The sequence below is a fragment of the Exophiala xenobiotica genome, assembly GCF_000835505.1.
Source record: "Exophiala xenobiotica strain CBS 118157 unplaced genomic scaffold supercont1.4, whole genome shotgun sequence".
NCBI lineage: Eukaryota > Fungi > Ascomycota > Eurotiomycetes > Chaetothyriales > Herpotrichiellaceae > Exophiala > Exophiala xenobiotica.
In genome coordinates this window covers 3,683,530-3,704,477 of record NW_013562491.1, presented here as the reverse complement: position 1 = coordinate 3,704,477, position 20,948 = coordinate 3,683,530, and the positions used below count along the sequence as shown (strand labels likewise).

At 51.6% G+C, this 20,948-nt stretch overlaps 7 protein-coding genes across 7 annotated transcripts; 5 read left to right on the top strand and 2 right to left on the bottom strand.

Moving 5' to 3' along the window:
• Window positions 1-138: 138 nt before the first annotated feature.
• PV05_07561 (uncharacterized protein) lies at window positions 139-6,675 on the bottom strand. The gene is made up of 3 exons (XM_013460399.1): window positions 6,258-6,675; window positions 5,974-6,202; window positions 139-5,919 (listed from the first exon to the last, which is right to left on the bottom strand). The coding sequence occupies exons 1-3, from the start codon at window positions 6,383-6,385 to the stop codon at window positions 961-963; spliced, it is 5,316 nt and encodes a 1,771-aa protein (XP_013315853.1). The 5' UTR covers window positions 6,386-6,675; the 3' UTR covers window positions 139-960.
• Window positions 6,676-7,420: 745 nt separating this feature from the next.
• PV05_07560 (uncharacterized protein) lies at window positions 7,421-9,221 on the top strand. The gene is made up of 3 exons (XM_013460398.1): window positions 7,421-7,509; window positions 7,590-7,674; window positions 7,761-9,221. Exons 1-3 carry the CDS (start codon window positions 7,440-7,442, stop codon window positions 9,034-9,036), a joined length of 1,431 nt encoding a protein of 476 aa, XP_013315852.1. The 5' UTR covers window positions 7,421-7,439; the 3' UTR covers window positions 9,037-9,221.
• A 788-nt stretch (window positions 9,222-10,009) lies between these two features.
• On the top strand, window positions 10,010-13,217 carry PV05_07559 (uncharacterized protein). Its single transcript, XM_013460397.1, has 2 exons — window positions 10,010-12,647; window positions 12,699-13,217. The coding sequence occupies exons 1-2, from the start codon at window positions 10,356-10,358 to the stop codon at window positions 13,101-13,103; spliced, it is 2,697 nt and encodes an 898-aa protein (XP_013315851.1). The 5' UTR covers window positions 10,010-10,355; the 3' UTR covers window positions 13,104-13,217.
• A 181-nt stretch (window positions 13,218-13,398) lies between these two features.
• On the top strand, window positions 13,399-14,984 carry PV05_07558 (peptidyl-prolyl cis-trans isomerase). Its single transcript, XM_013460396.1, has 5 exons — window positions 13,399-13,614; window positions 13,703-14,103; window positions 14,268-14,437; window positions 14,490-14,596; window positions 14,648-14,984. The coding sequence occupies exons 2-5, from the start codon at window positions 13,866-13,868 to the stop codon at window positions 14,832-14,834; spliced, it is 702 nt and encodes a 233-aa protein (XP_013315850.1). The 5' UTR covers window positions 13,399-13,614; window positions 13,703-13,865; the 3' UTR covers window positions 14,835-14,984.
• A 642-nt stretch (window positions 14,985-15,626) lies between these two features.
• Window positions 15,627-16,986, top strand: PV05_07557 (uncharacterized protein; the record flags this gene model as incomplete). Its single annotated transcript, XM_013460395.1, has 2 exons — window positions 15,627-15,713; window positions 15,760-16,986. 2 exons carry the CDS (start codon window positions 15,627-15,629, stop codon window positions 16,984-16,986), a joined length of 1,314 nt encoding a protein of 437 aa, XP_013315849.1.
• A 299-nt stretch (window positions 16,987-17,285) lies between these two features.
• PV05_07556 (uncharacterized protein) lies at window positions 17,286-18,715 on the bottom strand. The gene is made up of 2 exons (XM_013460394.1): window positions 18,210-18,715; window positions 17,286-18,098 (listed from the first exon to the last, which is right to left on the bottom strand). The coding sequence occupies exons 1-2, from the start codon at window positions 18,345-18,347 to the stop codon at window positions 17,304-17,306; spliced, it is 933 nt and encodes a 310-aa protein (XP_013315848.1). The 5' UTR covers window positions 18,348-18,715; the 3' UTR covers window positions 17,286-17,303.
• A 596-nt stretch (window positions 18,716-19,311) lies between these two features.
• Window positions 19,312-20,837, top strand: PV05_07555 (uncharacterized protein; the record flags this gene model as incomplete). Its single annotated transcript, XM_013460393.1, has 4 exons — window positions 19,312-19,370; window positions 19,427-19,888; window positions 19,949-20,548; window positions 20,600-20,837. 4 exons carry the CDS (start codon window positions 19,312-19,314, stop codon window positions 20,835-20,837), a joined length of 1,359 nt encoding a protein of 452 aa, XP_013315847.1.
• Window positions 20,838-20,948: the final 111 nt, after the last annotated feature.

The window sequence follows — 20,948 nt, the reverse complement described above, 5'->3', positions numbered from 1 at the left end:
AAGACCAACCACGCATCAAAGTGGTGAGAAGGGTAATTCTTTGCCAGATGGTGCTCAGAGTCATACAGTAACAACTCGACTTGACCCGGAGTACTCGGAATAACAGCTGGCGAGAAAGCAGCAGAGTAATCACGAAAATCATTATCGACTTTTTGTATTCAATTTCTCAACTGGAATCAATCTCGCCTCAAGCACACGTACAACGTCCATGAAAGAGCCGGCAACCAATCGGTAGACGTGCGCAATGCTTTTCCTTCTCCCATGCGATGCGAGCATACCGCTCCTCACTCTTGTGCTTTGCATCCTGCACCCATGCTCGCGCCGCTCGGTCCTTCAACTGTTGACAGTCTATTTTTTAGTCTTAGAGTACACAGCAAGATATGCTCACGCTCATTTCCATGCTCCTTGCCACCTGCAATGTCGACCATTTTCACCGCGGTCAACTCAACTAATGGCGACCACTGGCCAAGTACCGCCTGCATCGTATCTCTCCGCAAGCGGTGAATTAATCCACCGAATGAAGAATTCTGTCACGTTGACAGTGGCTCTCCTTTCCTTTCACAACCCCTAAGCCCCTTCATCTGACACAGGATCCTCATTCTGTATTTCCTCATCGCAAATCTCTCTCCCGATCCCATTTCAACCAAGCACATGCAAAATAGCACGTCGATCGCGTATCGAAAAAAGACATGTATAAAAACCATCCAACGCCGTCGCTAATGTTCGAGTTTGAATCTTTTTTGGGTGTGTGAAAGAATAATGCGGCCGCAAAATAGGACGAGTTTCCTCGCCAGTGGCAATTTAGTGGCGGCCCAACAATAAAACAAGGCATGATAAGCATAACATTGCATTTCGGAAGTGGCGCAAAGACAGAAGGTCAATTTAATGGATCCATCGTTCGCGCTGATTCTGAAATCGCATTCGGTCGACATTGAAGTCGCATGATGATACAAAGCAGTTTTAGTCGTCCTTGTCCTCCTTTGGAGAGGTTGGTGAATACTGCGGACTGTTTGGAGAGTATTGAGGACTGCTAACGTTGCCAGGTCTCCCCTGTGGACTTCTTGGAGAGGCATTGTACACCGGACTAGTAGGTGAGTACGATGGACTGGTCGGTGAAGTCGGGCTGGTGGGGCTGTAAGTGGGCGACGTCGGAGAATAGCTTGGTGATGTAGGTGATTGCTGTTTGCCACCACCGTACATCGGACTGGTCGGGCTATACATTGGTGACGTCGGACTGTAGACAGGCGACGTGGGTGAAGTCGGCGAAGTTGGACTGAACGCCGGAGAAGTAGGTGAGTAGCTTGGCGACGTTGGCGAGCCATATGCAGGAGAAGTCGGTGAGTAGTTTGGCGACGTCGGAGAGTAGCTGGGCGAGGTCGGCGATGCCTGATAGCCAGGAGAAGTTGGCGAATATGCAGGCGATGTTGGCGTGAATGCAGGACTGGCTGGTGAGAATGACGGGGACGTTGGTCCAAAGCCTGGACTGGTGCCGCCGAACATGGGGGAGGTTGGCGAGTATCCAGCCGTAGGCGAGAAGCCAGGCGAGGCTGGGCTCGTGCCACCAAAAGGACTAGCAGGTGAATAGCCTCCTGGGCTTCGTGCGCCGTAAGGACTGAACCCTCCAGCACCACCAAAGCCAGGTTGATAATCTGTGAATCCTCCTGGAGTCTCTGAACCGGAAGCAGCAATGGGTGAGAAAGAAGCTCCATAATCTGGCGAGCCCAGGTAGCCGCTATCCTGTGTTGGCGAACCAATGTCGTAAGGAGTGGCAGCTCCTTCGAGCATTTGCTGAGTGCCCTTGACGCCAATCACTCCACCAAGGCCGAGGTTGGCATTGTCACTGACAACTGTTGCCAGCATGTTGTGGTCGAGAAGGATATCCATTGTCCCAGTTCCCACAGGAGCAGGTTGTCCCAGGATCAAGTTTTCTGACACACCACGACAATCGTCCAACTCACCAGCAGCTGCAGCTTCCAGGAGAATCTCCACAGTCTGTTCAAACGAACATCTCATGAGGGCACCCGTGTCGGACTTGTTGATACCATGACGAGTGACAGCCATGACATAGCCACGACTAGTCATAACATCACATAGAATACCCAAGTGACGAGCGTTGACGTAAGAACCATCAAACGACAACACTTGAGTCAATTCTCGCAAAATGGCTGCACGAGTAGCCTCAATACCGAGCACTTCGAAGATTTCGGTGAATCTGTTAGTGTAGGTACGGGTAGTGTCCACTCCTTCGATGGCGAGGACCTTTGCGAAAGCGCTGCCGCTGGTCTCGAGAACAAACTCGTTGCATTCAGGATCAGCCTTTGCCATCTTGACCGAATTGTCTCTGTCGATTATGGCTTTACTCTTCTGATCGATGAAAGCTCTGGACACTCCAGGAACACCGTGGAAAGTGAGATGGTCAAGCATTTCGTTCAGGAAGCGTCGGAGAATTTCATCATCCTCTCTTCGCTCTTCTTCCTCGTCTTTGCCATAGTTTTGGACGAGTCGGACACGAATGACTTGCTCATCAGCGTTGATGTCGCTGAAGATGACCGATAGATCTTTGCCATAAGTGGACTTGATCTTTGCGGCAACCTCTTGGATGTTGAGGCCTTTGTCAAGGAGCTTGGCACGACTGAGTGTGATACGCAATAGCCACTTCGAGTGCAGAGCGAGATCTGCTTCATTCTCCTCGGGAATGATGAAGTAGGATTCGACCATATCGAGATCTTCTGGAATAATGGTGCTTTCAATATCTGGATCGTACCACAATTCGCACGTCTCCGCAACAGACCGCAAATTGGTGTGCTGTACTCGACTTCGAAGCAACTTGGCTGCCTCCTTGTCGCCAGTGTTCTCTGGAAGTTGGTAAACAGTCATTGAGGGAGTTCGGATGTTTTGCGACACGTTCAAGATTTCCTTGAGACGAGGTACACCAAGAGTGACGTTCTTTGCTGACACACCGGTGAAATGGAAGGTGTTCAAGGTCATCTGAGTGGCAGGTTCTCCAATAGACTGTGCGGCCAGGACACCAACCATTTCACCAGGATTGGCATGTGCGGCAATGAATCGACTCTCAATGCCACCGATGACGTTATCGAAGGCCAAACGGTTGAGACCGTGCTCGAGAACAAGTCTCTTGTAGGCAAGACGCGATCGCAATTGTGCCTTGAAGAGGAGCGTGGCATTGGATTGTGCTTCTTTTGAGATAGCATCCTCTCCACGGACCACAATAAGACGATCCAACAGCTGCTTGACTGCGGTGAGCGCATAGCGAGGGTCCAGGTCAGTCTTGTCTCCACGACGAATCTTGAAGTTCTTTTGAGCCTGATCGATGATTCTCGCAACATTGAGTGGCAATTGGAAGTTATCCTCGGTGCCTTTGCCCATTCTTCGGAGGAAGTCTCGGGACTCACGAAGAGCTTCGAGTTCTTCGTCGAACATCTCTTGCATTTCCGTATCACCCTGGATTTCCCGGGCTTGCAGCAGTTTGCCCCGCCAGACTGACGTATCACCACTCATGATGTCGACTGAATAACGATTCATGAAAGCCTCGTCTGACATCGTAATGATGTCGACCTTTTGGTTTTCGATATGGCCACCATCAAGGCCATCTTCGCCGTAAAGGAATTGAACAATGTTGCCACGGGAGTCTCGAACGGTGGTATCATATTTCACAGTCACTTCTTCAAGCGCTTTGACGAGTCGGCGCTGAATGTAGCCGGTTTCGGCAGTCTTGACAGCTGTATCGATCAGACCTTCACGACCAGCCATGGCGTGGAAGAAGAATTCAGTGGGAGTCAGGCCTCGAAGATAGGAGTTTTCGACGAAGCCTCGAGACGGTGCCGAGTAATCGTCTTTGGCGAAATGCGGCAGAGTACGATACTTGAAACCGAAGGGAATACGCTTACCCTCCACGGCCTGCTGACCGACAATGGCAGTCATCTGCGCAATGTTGATGGTGGAACCCTTGGAACCAGCTCGAGCCATCTGGATGGCGTTATTCAGATCTTTCAAACTGTTCTCGGTTGCAGAACCGGCCTGATCACGAGCCTGATTAAGGAAGTTCATGACCTTACTCTCGAATGTTTGGCGAACATTCATACCGGGCGCGGCTTCGAGATCTTCCTTGTACGCAGCAACTGTGAGCTGATCGACGTCGGTCTTTCTGTCGTCAACAGCTTCCTGGATCTTGCGAACGGTGGCAGGATCAGGCACCGTATCACCAATGCCGATACTGAAGCCGTTATGAAGAAGCCAGTAGTTGACCACGGTCTGAGCGCCGTTGAAGAAAGCCATGGCAGCTTCGTGTCCAAACTCATTGTAGATGGTATGGATAATGCCGCCGGCACTGGTACCCACGAACTTTTTGCTGAACAAGCCAAACATTAGATTTCCCTCTAGAACCATTAGACCGGTATCGTTGATTGGAGAGAGAGTCTGGTCTTTATGATCCTTGAAAGCTTCGCCTTTGGCTTCCATACGTTCAAGGTTGAGGGCTTTCGGGAGCACCATACTGATCATCTGCTTCCCCGTCCAGCGAGGTGTAGGCTTGATGACAGCTGGCTGAGGAATCACCCCATCCCAATCAGGAACCCACATCATGACGTTCATGACCTGATCTCGCGTCAAGAAGATGTCACGACGACAAATCTTGTAGATACCGCAGAGTGTGTCCTGCACGATACCCATCAAGGGACCGTTACGTTGTGGAGAGACAATGTTGAGCGGGACCATACATAGGTTGGCCAGCTCAGCTCTCGACTCCTCGTTTTGAGGGACGTGCAAGTTCATCTCATCACCATCGAAATCGGCGTTGTAGGGTGTCGTGACCGAGAGATTCAGTCGGAAGGTAGAGTAAGGCATGACACGAACACGGTGACCCATCATGGACTCTTTGTGCAGAGAGGGTTGACGGTTGAAGAGAATGACATCTCCGTCCTGAATATGTCGCTCAACTTTCCAGCCATACTGTAAAGTCATCTCGCCAGCACGCTTGTGGTGTCGAAGATCAATCCGCTCGCCAGTATCCCGAATGACGTATCGGGCGCCAGGATGCTCATTCGGACCATTTGCCACTAGACGCTTGAGCTTGTCGAGGTTGAAAGGTGTGACGGTCTCCGGGTAAGTCAATGTACGAGCAATACTCCGTGGGACACCGACTTCGTCGAGCGAAAGATTGGGGTCGCCAGTGATGACGGTACGAGCAGAAAAGTCAACACGTTTCCCCATCAGGTTCTGACGCAGGCGACCTTCTTTACCCTTCAGTCGAGCACGGATGGACTTGATCGGTCGGCCACTCTTGTGTTGTGCCTTCTCCAAGCCAGCAATCTCATTGTCCATGTAGGTGGCAATGTGGTACTGGAGAAGATCGCACAGATCGACTTTGATATGGTCAGGTGTGCCATCGACTTCAGTACGCAGCACAGCTTGATTCGCACGAATGATATCGCCCAGCTTGAATGTAAGATCATCTTCTCCACGTTGTCCTTGTCCGCTGCCGTCAACACTGATTGAGGGACGAACCGGTGGTGGAGGGACTGGAAGAGCCGACAGGATCATCCATTCAGGACGGGCGTAATCGAGACTGAGACCCATCATTTCTAATGTCTCATCAGTCAACGTGCGGAAGGTGTTGAGAGCATCTTGAGGAAAGATTCGCTTCTTGTCAGGTGTGATGTCTTCATCGTCATCTCCTTTTCGAGGCTTCCAAGTGGCCCACAACTGCAATCCAGTTCTTCGAATCTCAGGCTGCGCATTACCACAGCCGCCATGCTTGGGCTGAAGTTGGCCTTTAACCGGTTGATCGGGGTCTTCAGGAGGATCAGCTTCGCAAATAAGTCGGGGCTTGCTCAATCGCCACACTGCATCGAAACGGCGCTTTCGATCTCGAAGGGAAATTGCGTGTCGAAACTCTTCAGTCTATGATTGACACGGTTAGCAATGGCATAAGGAAGAATTTGGGCCGAAACTAACATCAAGTGCTTTAATCTTGCCACAGTTGTGGCAGACCGTCTCCAGGATCTTCTTGACTTTCGTCATGAAGCCATAGTGGTATACTGGAGTTGCAAGCTTGATGACACCAAAATGTCCAGGGCACTCAGCCATGTTCTCTTCACAAGTACTGCATTTGAAATTGCGATCGATTGTACCGAGATGAGGATCGTTCGGACCTTTTTCTCGAGGTCTGAGGCGCTGCTCATCCCTGGTTCAAAATGTTAGAAAAGTCAGAATGTTTTGTTTTAAATTATTCTACATACATCGTCTCTGGATATTCGATGTCGATGACCGCGAGGCGTTCAGTCTCTTTGGCCGAAAACAGGCCAAATTGAATCTCCTCGACGGTGCGCAGGGGCGCGCTCGAATAAGGGAAATTGAGGTTCGACATGATTGCTCGTGTTATCCTCGAGAGACGATATTATCTTTAAGCACGATCTTCGACGATCGCAGTGCTTGCGCAGATGGCTGCGCGATGTGGTCAGAGACGACCCTTCGCCCTCTGGAGCCACCCAAAACAATGCGCACTTCTCCAGCTGCGCGCTTCACCAATCTCTTGATTCTTGACCCAAAACTTCCTGGATCCTGTTCGACTCGTCGACCGGGACGTGGAGATTCGGGAGCGCGATCGAGTCGAGATGGTTGGGTAGGAATGGTGATGATGGAAGTGGACGAAGTCGATATGAGGTGGCCGATGAATTTTTGAGTGAGAATGGGAGGCAACAAGCGCAGGCACCCAACGCGCCAAGACAGATCCGGCCTAGCCGCAAATTCACTCTCATTTCAAGTCAAGCCGCATCAACATCCATTGTTGAGTCGCCAGTATTATTATGCCTTACCCATTATGTGACGAGATGTGAAGATGGGAACAGCATCCGACTATGAAATGCGTGATGAGATAATACACCAGCTAAGCGACCGAAACAGCTTCTAGGATCATGGTTTGGGCTGAACAAGGACAAAGCAACGGAAGCACTCATCCGATCTGTTCACAAAGGCTTCTTTCTCACTCCTGGCTCATCTCGTGCATCAAGCCGACGAAGTGCAGATATCTGCGATTCTGTACAAGTAGCGTGCTAATGAGAAGCCGAGATGAATAAAGAGCTCGCTGGTTCCCTCGTAGGCTGTGTAGTACTAGAGTAATTACATTCGCCGTTCTCCAGCTTCATGAACTACAACTACCTCGCTCAATTTGATGACTGTAAATCATATAGGCATGAGAATCTACTCTCCAACTGGGCCTCTTCCAAGAAGATCCATTCTCTGGAACAACACGATTCCATGCATGACATCCGTGTCCTGCCCACCCAGAGTGTGCCCACCTCAGACTCAGAATCTGAGTCAAGGGGGCAAATTGCGCTAGTGCCAAATTGGGCAATATTAGACCTCTATCAACAATTTCTCGCTCTGCCATCCGAACCTTTGCGCCATATTCAAACCACATCATGAATTTAGCACTGATAGACCCGTTCCAGCTAGCTCAAGACTCTCCCGATGCTCTCACAAACGATCTCAGTATGTCGTAGCCGCCCACCTTCTCCCGCACTTGTCGGGGAACCTCTTCAATTGCAGAGCCGAATAACTGACAAGAACAGGATGTGGCCATGCCACCACTCTTCGCTTCAGTCGGAAGGGCGACTACTTGGCATCAGGAAGAGTCGATGGGAAAGTCGTTATATGGTAAGTCAGATGCGTCAAAAAAGATACCGTCTCGTTGCGCATCATCCTCGCAAAGACAAGATGGTCCAAGATCTAACCCAGTCAAGGGATATGGAAACCTTCGGAGTGGCCATGAAACTGGTCGGCCACTGGAAACAGATCCAAAGTCTCAGTTGGTCTCGGCATGGCCGCTATCTACTCACAGCCTCACAAGACTGCCGTGCCTGTCTTTGGGACCTTCAGACCCAACAACGGATACGCACCGTAAAATTTGAGGCACCCATCTACACTGCCGAACTTCATCCATATAATCACAATCTCTTCGTCGCCTCGTTATTCGAAGATCGACCCTATCTTGTTGACACCACCGATCCAGAACCCATCAAGAAAATCCTCCCTACCACTCCCCTCAGCGACAGCGATACCATACCGCGCTCCGAGAACAAACAAGCCACAACATCCGCCATCTTCTCCGTCCTAGGCAACCACATCATCACAGGCACATCAAAGGGCTACGTCAATATTCTCGAAACCGAATCCCGGAAGATCATTCACTCAACCAAAATCTCCTCAGGCCTCATCTCCCTCCTGCGTCTGACTTCCAACGGCCGACAACTCCTAGCCAACAGCACTGACCGGATCATCCGTACCATCAACCTCCCTGACCTATCGCTGATCACCCCCTCCACCGCACCAGCCTTTGAACCAACCAGTGAAGACGACGCCCCGGATTCCGCCACATTGGCCGAAAATATCGTCCTGACCGTGGAACACAAATTCCAAGACTTGGTCAACCGCCTCCGCTGGAATCACTGCGCATTCAGCCACTCCTCCACCACTGGCATCGCCGACTATGTCACCGCCTCGACATACATGAAGAAGGACATTTACATCTGGGAACTCCGCACGAACTCTCTGCTCCGCATTCTCGAGAACCGCGAAGAACCCGCCATCATCGAATGGCATCCGTCCCGACCCCTACTCGCCTGCACCAGTATCGAAACCGGCAGCATCCAGATCTGGGGCATTGAGCCCCAACAAAAATGGTCTGCACTCGCTCCGGACTTTACCGAAGTGACCGAGAACGTCGAGTACGTCGAGCGGGAGGACGAATTCGACACGTACCCGAAGGAGGAGCACCAGAAGCGCCGACTCGATCGGGAGGATGAAATCGTGGATGTGCTTGGCGTCGAGAGGAAAATGGGCGAGGAGGAGAGCTTTGTGCTTCCGATGCTGTACAATGTCGAGGACAGTGACGGAGATGATCAGGAGCTGGTACGAATGGGGGTGGGCACAATGAGGAAGAAGGATTTCCACGAAGGCAAAGAGTACGAGAACGAGGCAGATGAGCCGGCCAAGGCTGCTCGTAAGCGAAAGTATTAGTGTCACAAGAGCTCGAGCTTGGAGACGGTGGTTGAGGAGTAAAAAGGCAATGATGGGCAGCACTGGCGTATCCGGGGTGCTACTGAGCATAACATGCGTTTCGAGGGTATGAACACAGTCAATGAACGAATTTTTGACTCTACAGAGCTCCTCTAGATAAGTCACCAGTCTTGTCGGCTGATCCGTGAATTGCAAGTGATTCAGAGCGCTGCTTACAAGAAGTGATTTGAGCCGTCTTGTCTCTGTGTTTTGTTTCGGGCCGTGTTTGGAATCAATTCTAGCATCAGATGTGCTGGAGAGGCCGATTCCTCGCACAAAAGCCTCCATGAAATGAGGAACGATATCGATGGGCCAGATCAGCGGAGCCAGAGATGGCCTGCAGAGCATCATTCTGCTCAACAGAACGCGTAGATTCGCGTGTGCCCTACCTCGACGTCGCTCGTACAGGCCTCAACGCGCCAAGGGCCGCAAGGATAGCCAGACCTTTTCCAATCAAAACCAAGGACTTGACGCCCTGCCCGTAAAGGTGTGGAAGCCTAGTGGGACTTCGATCAATGTTCTCCGAGAATCGTCAATCACTAGCGGGAGATTTAGTAAGGGGTTGATGGGTGATGGCCGATGATGGGGGTAATAAGAAAAGTCATTAATGGGTACATTGGGTGGAGTCTGTAGGAATGTATTTCACATGGTGTGGTGCGTGAAGCAGATGCAGTTGCACTATTATGTAGAGATCCACGGGCCTGAGATCTGCAATATAGATGGCCATCATGGCACGCAACTTGAGACGACACAGATTGTCCTGCTGGGATGGTCTTTCTTTGTAGAAGTACTCACGTAGAGGCAAACAAAAGAAGCTGGGGATAGGCTGGCCGTCATGGGATTTGGCAAACGCCCCTGCCGCAGCCAGGACTTTAGCAGTGCAGCACCCGTGAGCACCCAACTAACTTACTCCGTACCACAGTTAAATTTCACCCTTGATACAGCTTCTCCCTTTGCACTCTTCCGCCCTACGCTCGTTTCCTACTGTCTGCTGGACAGCCACAAATCTACCTTACGCACTCGCTTTCAGTCCGGTTGCGGAATACGCACCTTCTCTCCTCACTCCGATTCACTTGCAGTCGCGCCTGTGCCTTGGCCAGTTCGGGCCGTCCACTCCCTTGAACCAACCTGTTGCATATCCTCCGACATTTACTGCATCACCTGGATATTGCACCTCACCTGATTCGAAGTTTCCCTACCGTGGCCTGGTTGGCCGGAAAACTTCCTTTGCAAAACATTCTGGTCTTCAACCACATAGCTGCGGATGATCCGTTGAAGAGATGCAAGCAGCAATGCCACCGCCCCCTCGAGGGCCCGAGTTGTCTCCCACGTCTACTACAGGAAGCGACGGATGGTCGGGACTCAACTCTTACAATCAGATTCCGCGCAATGACGGTCCTTATGCTACCTTTAACTCCTCCGGAGACGATTACCCTGCCAAAGCAGCTCCCTTCCCACGACCCGGTCCGAATTCTGCGAACTTTGCTCCAGGTTCCCTCGATCCCTTGGGACAACGCCGGCCCTCAGAGTCTGGTTCTCGGGCTTCGTCGAGAACAGGGTCCGTCGCAGCTTCGCGGTCGAGCGATGGTACATTGGCAGACGATCAAAGCAGAAAATACAGACGAATGGAGGCCCAATTATTCCAACATTATACTATTCTGAAAGGATACCTTAAGGGAGGTGCGCAGGCTCCGCCTCGCCCTAACAAGGCTCGGGACAAATTGCTGCGCCTGTCGCCAGTGCAGTTTCACGAGTTGAGCACGGATGTGTTTGATGAGTTACAACGAAGACAAGCCGGGGCGCCTCTGCCTGGAAGGCCACCTAGGCAACAGAATGTCCCTCCGTTTCTCCAACCTAGGCCTGACTTCCATGAGAAGCGCAATCAAGCCAGGCAAAAGTTATCATCCCTGCAGGCGCCGCGGTTCAAGGATCTTTCCACCGATGTATTCTGCGAATTGGAGAGAAGGTTCCCCCAATTTGCGCGTTCCGAAGGAGCAAGGAGAGAAAGTTCTCGGTCGCACTCAAGAGGTCCTGGCAGTGTTGCGTCCAGCAATGGTGGAGTCGGGTTCGGTCTTCCGTCGAGAGCCCAGACTTTTGGACCTGGCCCTGTGGGTTACTCCCAGAGGCAGGAGTCGGTGACGAACATTCCACAATTCGACAATCCTCCGCCGCCAAATGACTATGGGCGCCCAATGGCAAAGCAGTTCCAAAGCAATACCATTACTCCGAACAAGAGCATGATGGTTGAAGATGAGGACGACACCCAAGCTACGGACTCAAAGTATGATCGTTCAAGCGACGCGTTCGGCCTCGAAAGTTCTCTCACCAGTCCGCGAAGTGATAGAGATACCTCAGCTACTTCACAAAGTGGGGTTAGCTACAATTCAAAACCCAATCAGCCTGCAATGACGGAACTGCAGGACAAGTTGGCAGATCTGGAGGCTACCCTGGACGTCAAAGAGACAGAAGTCCGCGATTCAACAGCCGAGGCTGAAAAATGGAAGATTACCGCGGAAGCTCTGGAGAAGAAGCTCCAAGCGGCGGAAGATCTCAACAAATCGTTGAAAGAAGAGATTGAAAGGTTGAAAGTCGAGCAGCCCAGCTACAGCGGAGAAAGCGTGCTTTGGAAGACGAAATATCTCAAGCTTGACCAAGATCATGAAGCTTTACAGGGTCGATTGGCTCAGCAGCAGGAGTTGACCGACGAAGTCCGCCGACAAGGTCAAGCCTTCTTGGAAGAAATGAGGGCCATGGCGGAAGCGGGGGGTAATCCAGATCGCGAGCAAAAATTGCAAGCGGACGTTTCTAGCTTGGAAGAGGAGGTTAAAGAATGGAAGGCTCGCTACGTCAGAGCCAAAACACAGCTCCGCAGCGTTCGAGCCAGCTCATTAGGTCTCAGCATCACCCGGCCAGATGCCAATCGACACGCTGCTGCTCTTCAGGATCGTGACGGACTGGTCAAGGACGTCCACGTCACGAAGTTCCAGATATCGATTGACGAGCTGCTCCGCATTGCAAGGTCGGACAATCCTGCTGCTGTCCTTGACCATATGAAGACGGTGGTATTGGCTGTACGTGGCATTACGTCTGATGTTGATGCTGCGAGTACGGACAAAAACGATGAGATTGCCAAAAAGAGAGCTAAACTCAAGAGCAAGGTTTCGGCTACGGCCAACAATCTTATCACGGCGTCGAAGAATTTTGCGTCAGCCGGTGGACTCTCGCCAGTCAGTCTGGTTGATGCGGCCGCTTCTCATTTAACAGCAGCGGTGGTTGATCTTCTCCATACCGTGAAGATCCGACCTACCCCTCCAGGCGAGCTGGGAGACGACGATGATGGTGCGCTTGAGCCTCTACAGAGCAATGGTTATTTCAATATTGCCGAAACTTTGAGACGGCGAAGTGCAGTCGAAAGTGTATACAGCGCTTTGAGCACGCCTCCGGAGACCAGGAATGGCTCGATGCAGGCGGGGCGTCCACGCAGTGGATCTAATTATCTCAACGGCGCCGGCTTGGGCATTCAATCTACGTACGGTCCTAGCCAGGAGGAGGCTGATCTTGAGGATCTTAAGGTATATTATTGCGGCGCATTGCCCAAGGACATCAGCTGACTATATTGACAGATGTACCTCGAAGATCAAACTGATGGGTTGGTTCACTCCATTACCTCCTTAGTTGATGCTATTCGAAACAACGAAGCTATGCCCACGATCCAAAACCATATTACCACCATCGCTGGGACCATTGAGAATGTTGTGACCTCGGTTGAAAGAACGAGCAGCGAACTGTCCTCTTATCAGGCATTGTTGGTGGAGAAGTCGCAGCCGATTGTCTCGATCTTACAGGATTGTCGCGAGAAGCTACTACAGGCCAGCACCGCTTCAGCAGGTTATGATGGAAGTCAACCAAGCAAGGAGTTCACCCAGAAGCTGCCACCATTGGCGTTCCAGGTCGCCCGCGAGACTAAGGAGCTCGTGTCCAGAATCATGGCTATTGAAGCTGGACGTGGTGAAGAGGATTTCAGTTGATGTCGTAGTCACGGCATTCAAAAGAACGGGAAATGATCAGCACTCCCGGAGGTCTGGGTATGATAGACATGTATATGTGTATAATGTATCGATCAATGAACCAGACGATTATGGGACATATGCCGTCGTGGCCGTCTTGAGACGGTGTCGACATCTTTACTCATCCACCTCATCCTCGGTTTTGCCTCTTGAAGCCCCCAAAGCCCCTTTCGAGTTGTCACGTGGTGCTTGGCGATTCCGATCCCAGAGGCGAAACGTCTTGAAGGGAGAGCTTTTTTTTCCTGTCAGCTCCATTCGAGATCTCTCTCCGAAAGAAATTGGAAGGGTTCCTTTGCATCATTGTACATTACTATTTGTATCATCATTTGGACTAGGAATTTTCTCGGTCTCCAGCAACTCTCGGCCTCATCAGGATTTCTCAGCTTCGAGCATCATTCATAGCGACGTTGTTTTTGTACAGCTTCTTCTGTCCACGTCGGGTTTAGCAAACAGCTTTCAAGCCATATAGGAGGTGAGTTCCTGTGTAGCTACAACTTCGCTCCTATCTATTCCGATGAAACCCTGGCGAGGGGCTCGAGCTGACAGATGTTGGATGATAGTGCCTCAGCTTGTCTGCAACATCCAAAGAATCGATCCCAGTCACGTGAACAGCTGCGCAGTGACCCGATCACCGAGCCCACTGTCCACTGTCCACGCCCACTAGGCATTGCGTGTTGCCCTTGCCATCCATTTCGACCCCTCATTCATCACAATTTCGTGACAATGGCTGTGCCCCGCTGTCTCAATACTAAAATTCACACCTTCACCCCGCGGATTTCTTCTCGTCCATCTCTTCTTCAACCTTTCTCTCATCGATCAACTACTCCTACGACTTTCAGATTCTTCTCTTCTTCACCCGCCAACATGACCATCAAAGCCTGGTTCGACGTCGAATACACCGACGCTGCTCTTGACAAAGCTAGAGCTGATGCTGAACGATCCGGTGGTGCTGTTCCTCCTCGTAAGTTGCCCTTTCTCTCTTCCATCCATCACCCCACGCTTCTGCTTCCGCTTTCTCGCGGGTCTCGGTGGCTTCATTGCAAATCTACCGGACGGCGGTCGACCTTGTCTACTCTTGCCCATCTTCCCCTCATCTTAGACACATCACTCACACATTCATCGCAGCCAAGCGGGGTCGTATCAACTTCAACCTCTACGACGATGTAGTTCCAAAGACTGCCGAGAACTTCCGTGCTCTCTGCACTGGCGAGAAGGGCTTTGGCTACAAGGGTAGCAAGTTCCACCGTATCATTCCTCAGTTCATGTTGCAAGGTGGAGACTTCACCCGTGGTAACGTGAGTTCAAAAGTCAAGAGAAGTGGAAATACACACACTGATGGTCAAACAGGGCACTGGTGGCAAGTCTATCTACGGCGAGAAATTCGCAGACGAGAACTTCAAGATGCAACATACCCGACCTGGTCTCTTGTCCATGGCCAACGCAGGTCCCAACACGTAAGTGACTTGGCAGGATCATTCAAGCAGTGTACTGACGATTGTTTTTAGCAATGGCTCTCAATTCTTCATCACCACTGTCGTCACTTCCTGGTTGGACGGCAAACATGTTGTCTTTGGTGAGGTTGCGGATCAAGAAAGCATGAAGATTGTCCAGGACCTTGAGAAGACCGGTTCCGGTACTGGTCAAGTCAAGCTGCAATTCAAGCCTACCATTGTCGACAGTGGTGCTCAGTAGACAGACAGACATGGCTGCAGTTGGCAAAACAAAAAGTGTGACCAGACAAAGACATCCTTGAGCATGCATGCCACTCACAGATACTGATGAGAGGGCCGAAAAGCAGATACAAAGTAATAGGAGAATGCAAAGTTGATCCTATCAAAAGAATTGTGTTTCACGTCTGCCCAGACGCCTCTTTAATCCCCAACGTCTCTGGAGGTTCGGTCCGGAGTCTCATGTGCTTCCACAATGCAATAAATGCTGAGCCGGTCATCAGCCGTGGTCCCGCTCCGTAGCCCGTCTCTTAGCAGATCGTGCGATTCTTGCCGGGAAGCCCTCAGCGAGAAGGAACTTGCTTCCAAGATGATACTACAGACGCTGATATGAAGGTGCCGAGTACTTAATGAGGAAACCGAAAACCACTGGCTAACCGATCACGACATAACGCCACGTTTTCCAAGCCGATATCAGCTCTGGTCTTTGACGACTTCTACTCCATAATATAATCCAGTTCCTCCCGTCTTGGCGGTTACATCCTTTACTAGAAGCGAGAGCTCTGCCACCATATCGGATCATAACGTGTCAGCACGTGCAGCTTCATACTATGTCCTAGCAAGCAAGACTTAAGGAGGAATGGAAAGATCTATGTCGATCGTCCTTTTATGCTCAACAAGGAAGAGGTATGTAACGTTGATGAACACAGCATGATGACAGTATAAACAGGCCGGCTTCGCTCCCGTGAACTGCTCCTGTGAATGAGGTTTGTCTATACCCGTAAGTCTTCCAAGTCACGACCCCCCAGCCGTCGAAATGAAGCCGTTGTCTCCTTTCCTCGCCGCCGTGCTGCTGCCCATTTTGTCCATCTCGCCTACCTACGCAGCTCGCCAGCCTTATGATGTGCGCAAGATCATCAAAGCTTTCCGACAACCTCACGACGACCTAGTCATTCTTTGCGGACATCGAGGTCTCCGGTGAGATATCTATCCTGATCCAGCATACCACTTTCAAGGGTGATGTCCTTGAGATGTTAATGAAGACTTCATGCAGATGGAACGGGACCGCCGAAAACTCTCGAGACTCGTACTTCCGCACCGCGGAGGCTGGAGTTGAATGTATCGAGACCGACATCCACCTCTCCAGTGACGGCTATCTCCCCATGATCCACGACACGGGCCTGGGCCGTGAGACAGACGTGGGCGAACAAACGGGCAAACCGGCGTACAACCCGTTCACGGGCCAGGGATACAATCCCAGCGTCAGCAACAGCAGCTTCAAAGGCTTTATCGAGCACCTGCACCTGCGCGACGAAGGCGGTCGTGTCCGCGACGAGACGGTCCCAACGCTTCCAGACATTGTTCAGAGTATCCACGAAAGCGGCATGAACGTTGTTCTCCAACTCGACTTCAAGGACAAAGACGCCGTGGAGCCGGCGTACTGGCAACTCAAGAACCTGACCAATGCCGCCGGCGTGCCTGCTAATGAATGGTGCATTTACAAGCTCCAAGCCACCTGGTACCGGACTCCTGAACAATTCGAAGCACTCCCATGGGTGCAAGATGCATTCGCCTCGGGCGTGCAGCTGGCCTTCATCCCAGTCTACAACCCGATCGACGAGGTGCATTTCGACACTATGGCCAGTCTCGACGCCTTCCTCGAGACAAACTACACCATATCCGCCGAGATTGAACTGTTCTCCCCCAAAGGCCCGCTGCAGGCATTGCAGGACCGCATCATGGCGCTCAAGTCTGGATCTGGAAAAGGCGCGAGTACGAGCAAGTTCCAAACGTCGGGCATTTTCTACTCGCCTGGCGAATTAGTCACGCCCATATCGAGCAAATTCTTCGATACGGCAAATTATTCGCTCCCTGCAGACCTGCGCGTGAATAATTCCGTCTATGTGTACCAGGAGAATGCGGCGCCGCAGCTGATCGATCGTATCGCGGGCAACTCGACTGTCGATGGACACGATCACCGCTCGGATTTTAGCTGGATCTTGTCGACGGGGTATGACTGGGTCATCACGGATACTCCTGATGATTGGGATGTGAGGCTGAAGGCGCAGGGGAGGAGAAATCTCAAGTATATGCTGGCAGATGGCAAAGACGAGCCGGATCAGAAATTGGCGAGTGGTTGGTACAAGAGGCGGCATGCGAGGGATCTTTTGACGTAGAGAGATCGAAATTGGCGTGAAGTACGGACTAGGGCCAGTGAGAGCACTGTTTCCTCGACCTGTCTGTTGCGCGACCGCAAGTGCGCAAGTTTGCGCGTTCAATTCTTCTTACATAGTCCCCCTTTTGGGTGGGTCAGATGAAGGGACCCCAATGCCCTTTCTTTGTACATTGTCTCGACTCTCAGTAGCAATGATCCGAGTAGATGAGATTTAAAAAGCTCCTGTCCCCAAAAAAGAAGACAAGCGCAGTCTCAATGCAATTAAAAAAATTCATCAAAGGAGAGGAGAGCGAGCAGAAAAATTCATTCTATACTGTGTTACACCCTCGTCGCACAGAACCAAATAATCATCATTCCCTGATCTCCTTGAGCAAACTTGGTGCCCCGACTCTCCTCGACGGTCTTGTTGTGGATCTCGCCGCACTGCACATCCCACGCGGACCCGGTCTCGTGGCCGAGCTTGGTCCAAAACTCGCGCATCGTGCGCTCGTCGTGCCGGTAATGACTCCTCGTCGGCGCAAGGTCGATGTCGAACACATAGCTGCCGGGGTTGCGACTGCCGACTTGACTGCCCGCGATCATGGAGCCGGGCGTGGGTTTCGCGAGCCCGATCAGCCTCCTTGCCGCGTCGAATTGCTGGTCGTAGTCGAACATGTGCAGGACGTGACTTGCTTGGATCATGTCCATCTTGCCGCGTATGGTGTCGAGATTGGTATTGGCCTTGTTATTGTTGTTGTCGGCGTCGCTGTCGTCGTCAAATATATTCGCGCCGAACATGGTCATAGCACCAGTACCAGCATCAGCACCAGCACTACTATTATCGCCCGTCCCAGCCTTGCCGCCGTCACCGTCACGAAACAATTCGTACCCGACGTCAATCAGGCCCGGCTCGAGATCGAAGCCGAAGAGCTGCGACGGGTGGACGCCGTGCTCGGTGATGAGGAAGCGGAGTTCCTGCCCGAAGCCGCAGCCGACATCGAGAAAGGTGATGTTGGCGTCGGACTTGAGGCGCGCGAGAAATCTTGGTCCGTAGGGGATTTTGGACCATCGGTCGCCCAGGAAGCGGATCGCGCTTATACACGCGTACGGGGCGATGGCGTAGCCCTTTTTCCGCTATGGACGAACGATTACCTCAGACTAGCTCATGCCAAAGTTTGGGAGGAGGGAATGGAAGGGAAGGAGGACAGGTGAAAGGTGTGTGTGTATGTATGTAACCGCACTTACAATGTTTTCAATATGTGGAAGAATTTCATCCTGTTTGAGGCCAGCGTAGTCGCGCAGCAATTTCTGGCCTTCGGGCGGGATGTCGTCGATCTTGACGTCCTGTCGCCAGTGTTCGTTGGTGGAGGAGCTCGAACTCATGGCCGCTTCCTGTTTGTGAGCTGGAGATGCTGGCGAGCGGACGTTGGTGTTGTTGAAATTGAGGTTGTAAGATTCTAAGCTCGGTTAAGAAAAGGCAACGCGGACAAAGGGTCAGAGAAGTCGAGGGCTTTTATGCAGCATATCTCAATATACTTGCCACCTAGACGCTTGCATGGGGATACGTATTCAGGCCTCCCATCCTGATACTACATGGTACGTTACTCCCAAGTACAGGTTTCCGAACAAGGGCATGATGGCGACAACGAGTCATGTAATCGGGTAACGGCCAACTGTCGATGGATCGCTTGTAGCAGGCGGCCGACGAGATCACGTTTGATCATCTTGAACGAGTCAAGCGGTTGGTATTGCTTGTTAAGAATGAAGGCAGACAGTACGGAGAGGTCAAGTGTGAAGGCCGTTTGTGCACCGGGGATGTCCGGCAGTGCATCGAACCACGTGACCTGTACCGGGCGAGGCTGAAGCCCCCTTATCCTGCTTCAAGCTATCCGGGTGTAGTACGAGACGTGATGTTGCTCTTTCCCTGTAGAGGCCATTACTAGTGCGCAGATCAGCCTACTGCCACAATATGAAGCTTGTGTATCGTACCTTCCGTGCTCCTCGTTGGCATGACCAACCTGCGAACGGCACTTGCGCTGGGGAGCTCGCAGCACATGTCAACTCGGTAGCACTGACAAGTCGGTGTTACGCTGCTTCAATGGATTAGTTACGATGACCTGGAGCAATCTTGCCCATGGTCACAAGAATCATAAGTCCTTCACCACATCTAAGACTCTCGACAAACAAGACTCAGCGATTGAACCAAACGACCGTTGCGAAAGACATATAAAAGAGCCAGATTTGTCTCCTTTTCGTCTTGCAATTTGATCGATAACAGCTCTTACCGACAGACCAAGCCTCCGCCAATCCCTATCAGGAATATATCAGTATTTCTCCCAGAGGCAGAATGGGCGCTGATCTCAGCCTGCCATCATGCATTGCTCCGGCTGTCCTAATGGCATTCGTGTAAGATCTCCTCCTTCTGAAACAGCCACCGGCATCTAAGCATATGCCTCTTCCAGAAGTTGGGACTTTTACGAACATCTCTTGTCCGAACGAAACAAAACTCGCTATCGAGCTTTTCCTTTCCCCAAGCCACAAGAATGGCTCCACCATCCTTCAAATGTCAGCGTCATCATCCCAACCGTTGGGCATGAGGAAAGCTTTGAAGGATGTATCTGTAGTATCCTCAAGAACAATCCTCGAGAGATCATCATCGTCACTACCGAGGCAGAGAAAGCCAAAGTTGCAGAGCTTGTTCGCACTGATCGTATAGAATCTCTTCGAAATAAAACAGAGATTGACATTCTGACTGTGTCTGCTGCAAACAAACGGGATCAGATCATCCATGGTGTCAACGCTAGCAAAGGCAGCATATTGGCCTTGGTCGATGACGACGCTTACTGGCCGCATGAGGCGGTCTTGAAGCATTTGCTTTCTCCTTTCCAGCAGGAAGACGTTGGTCTTGCTGGAGGTGCTGTGTTGTAGTTCTTCCTGCACCAATCCCGGTAGTGGAACGTTTGCTGACATTCACTCGGTCGTAGCTCGTATCTTCCAGAAGAACGCAAGTGTCGGGACCTTATAACGCCATGGGAAGTCGCAGCCATCCGTCTCCGCGGCAAGCGCCATGGCAGCATGAAGAGTGCGCATGCTGCGGATGGCGGCATCAACTTTTGTGTGTCCGGCGTCACTATGCTGCTGCGTGCTAGAATCTTGCGGGACCCAGCATTCCAGCACGCTTTCACGAACGACTACTGGATGGGCGTGCGCCAGAACACTGGTGACGACGGCTTTCTTACGCGCTGGGTCCTCTTCCGCCATCTGGTACACCCGCTCGCACAGGCGGACAACGGTATCGCAGCAAGACCACGACAATGGAGGCTTGGCATCCAACTGACTCCAGAAGCAGAGGTCGGTACCACGATTATGCGGGATTCACGCTTCGCCGGACAAATGAAGCGCTGGTATAGGAGTGGTCTTCGCCATCGTCTGCTCTGTCTGGTGTATGAGCCTGGTATTCGTGGAATATGGCAGACCTTTCCGTTTATGACCAGGAAAATGCTGGAGGGTATGCTGAATCCAATTCTCTTGTGGGTTCGGTTGTGGTCAATATACAAAATATTCCGTGCTGAACCCTGGTTAGCGTATGTTTCGCCCTTGATCTGTTCTTGCCGATGATGGACTGACGATGCAAGGCTGATCATACTTGGTTGGAAGACACAAAGCTATGTCCGCGGAGTTCTCAGGTTTGTCGATGAATATCCCTTCGCGAGGAGGTATTGGTGGGCCGCTGTTCTGGCGGACAAGGTGTACCTCATCTCAGACTGGTATTGCTGGGCTACGCTGGGGACTGAAGCATGGATGTCCAGGCCCAAGGTAGATAACAACGGCGGGTATCCCGAATCCAACGCAGGGCCTGAGAAAGACGCCTAGTGAGGTGCTACAGCCGGCATCATTGCTGATAGGTTACACAATTTTCACGGGAGATGAAGCTTGATGCGAGTTGGACGGGTTTGGAGAGACCTCGATGGTTCAGGGCTGCCT

Excerpts from the sequence above, each read along its gene's own strand:
- PV05_07561 (XM_013460399.1), bottom strand. The coding sequence starts at position 6,385 with ATGTCGAACCTCAATTTCCCTTATTCGAGCGCGCCCCTGCGCACCGTC. Across the intron at positions 6,203-6,257 it reads ATCGAATATCCAGAGACGAT|GGATGAGCAGCGCCTCAGAC; the intron begins GTATGTAGAATA and ends ATTTTGAACCAG. Across the intron at positions 5,920-5,973 it reads GCAAGATTAAAGCACTTGAT|ACTGAAGAGTTTCGACACGC; the intron begins GTTAGTTTCGGC and ends TGTCAATCATAG.
- PV05_07560 (XM_013460398.1), top strand. The coding sequence starts at position 7,440 with ATGAATTTAGCACTGATAGACCCGTTCCAGCTAGCTCAAGACTCTCCC. Across the intron at positions 7,510-7,589 it reads TGCTCTCACAAACGATCTCA|GATGTGGCCATGCCACCACT; the intron begins GTATGTCGTAGC and ends TGACAAGAACAG. Across the intron at positions 7,675-7,760 it reads GATGGGAAAGTCGTTATATG|GGATATGGAAACCTTCGGAG; the intron begins GTAAGTCAGATG and ends AACCCAGTCAAG.
- PV05_07559 (XM_013460397.1), top strand. The coding sequence starts at position 10,356 with ATGCAAGCAGCAATGCCACCGCCCCCTCGAGGGCCCGAGTTGTCTCCC. Across the intron at positions 12,648-12,698 it reads CTGATCTTGAGGATCTTAAG|ATGTACCTCGAAGATCAAAC; the intron begins GTATATTATTGC and ends CTATATTGACAG.
- PV05_07558 (XM_013460396.1), top strand. The coding sequence starts at position 13,866 with ATGGCTGTGCCCCGCTGTCTCAATACTAAAATTCACACCTTCACCCCG. Across the intron at positions 14,104-14,267 it reads CGGTGGTGCTGTTCCTCCTC|CCAAGCGGGGTCGTATCAAC; the intron begins GTAAGTTGCCCT and ends CATTCATCGCAG. Across the intron at positions 14,597-14,647 it reads GCCAACGCAGGTCCCAACAC|CAATGGCTCTCAATTCTTCA; the intron begins GTAAGTGACTTG and ends GATTGTTTTTAG.
- PV05_07556 (XM_013460394.1), bottom strand. The coding sequence starts at position 18,347 with ATGAGTTCGAGCTCCTCCACCAACGAACACTGGCGACAGGACGTCAAG. Across the intron at positions 18,099-18,209 it reads TTCCACATATTGAAAACATT|CGGAAAAAGGGCTACGCCAT; the intron begins GTAAGTGCGGTT and ends GTTCGTCCATAG.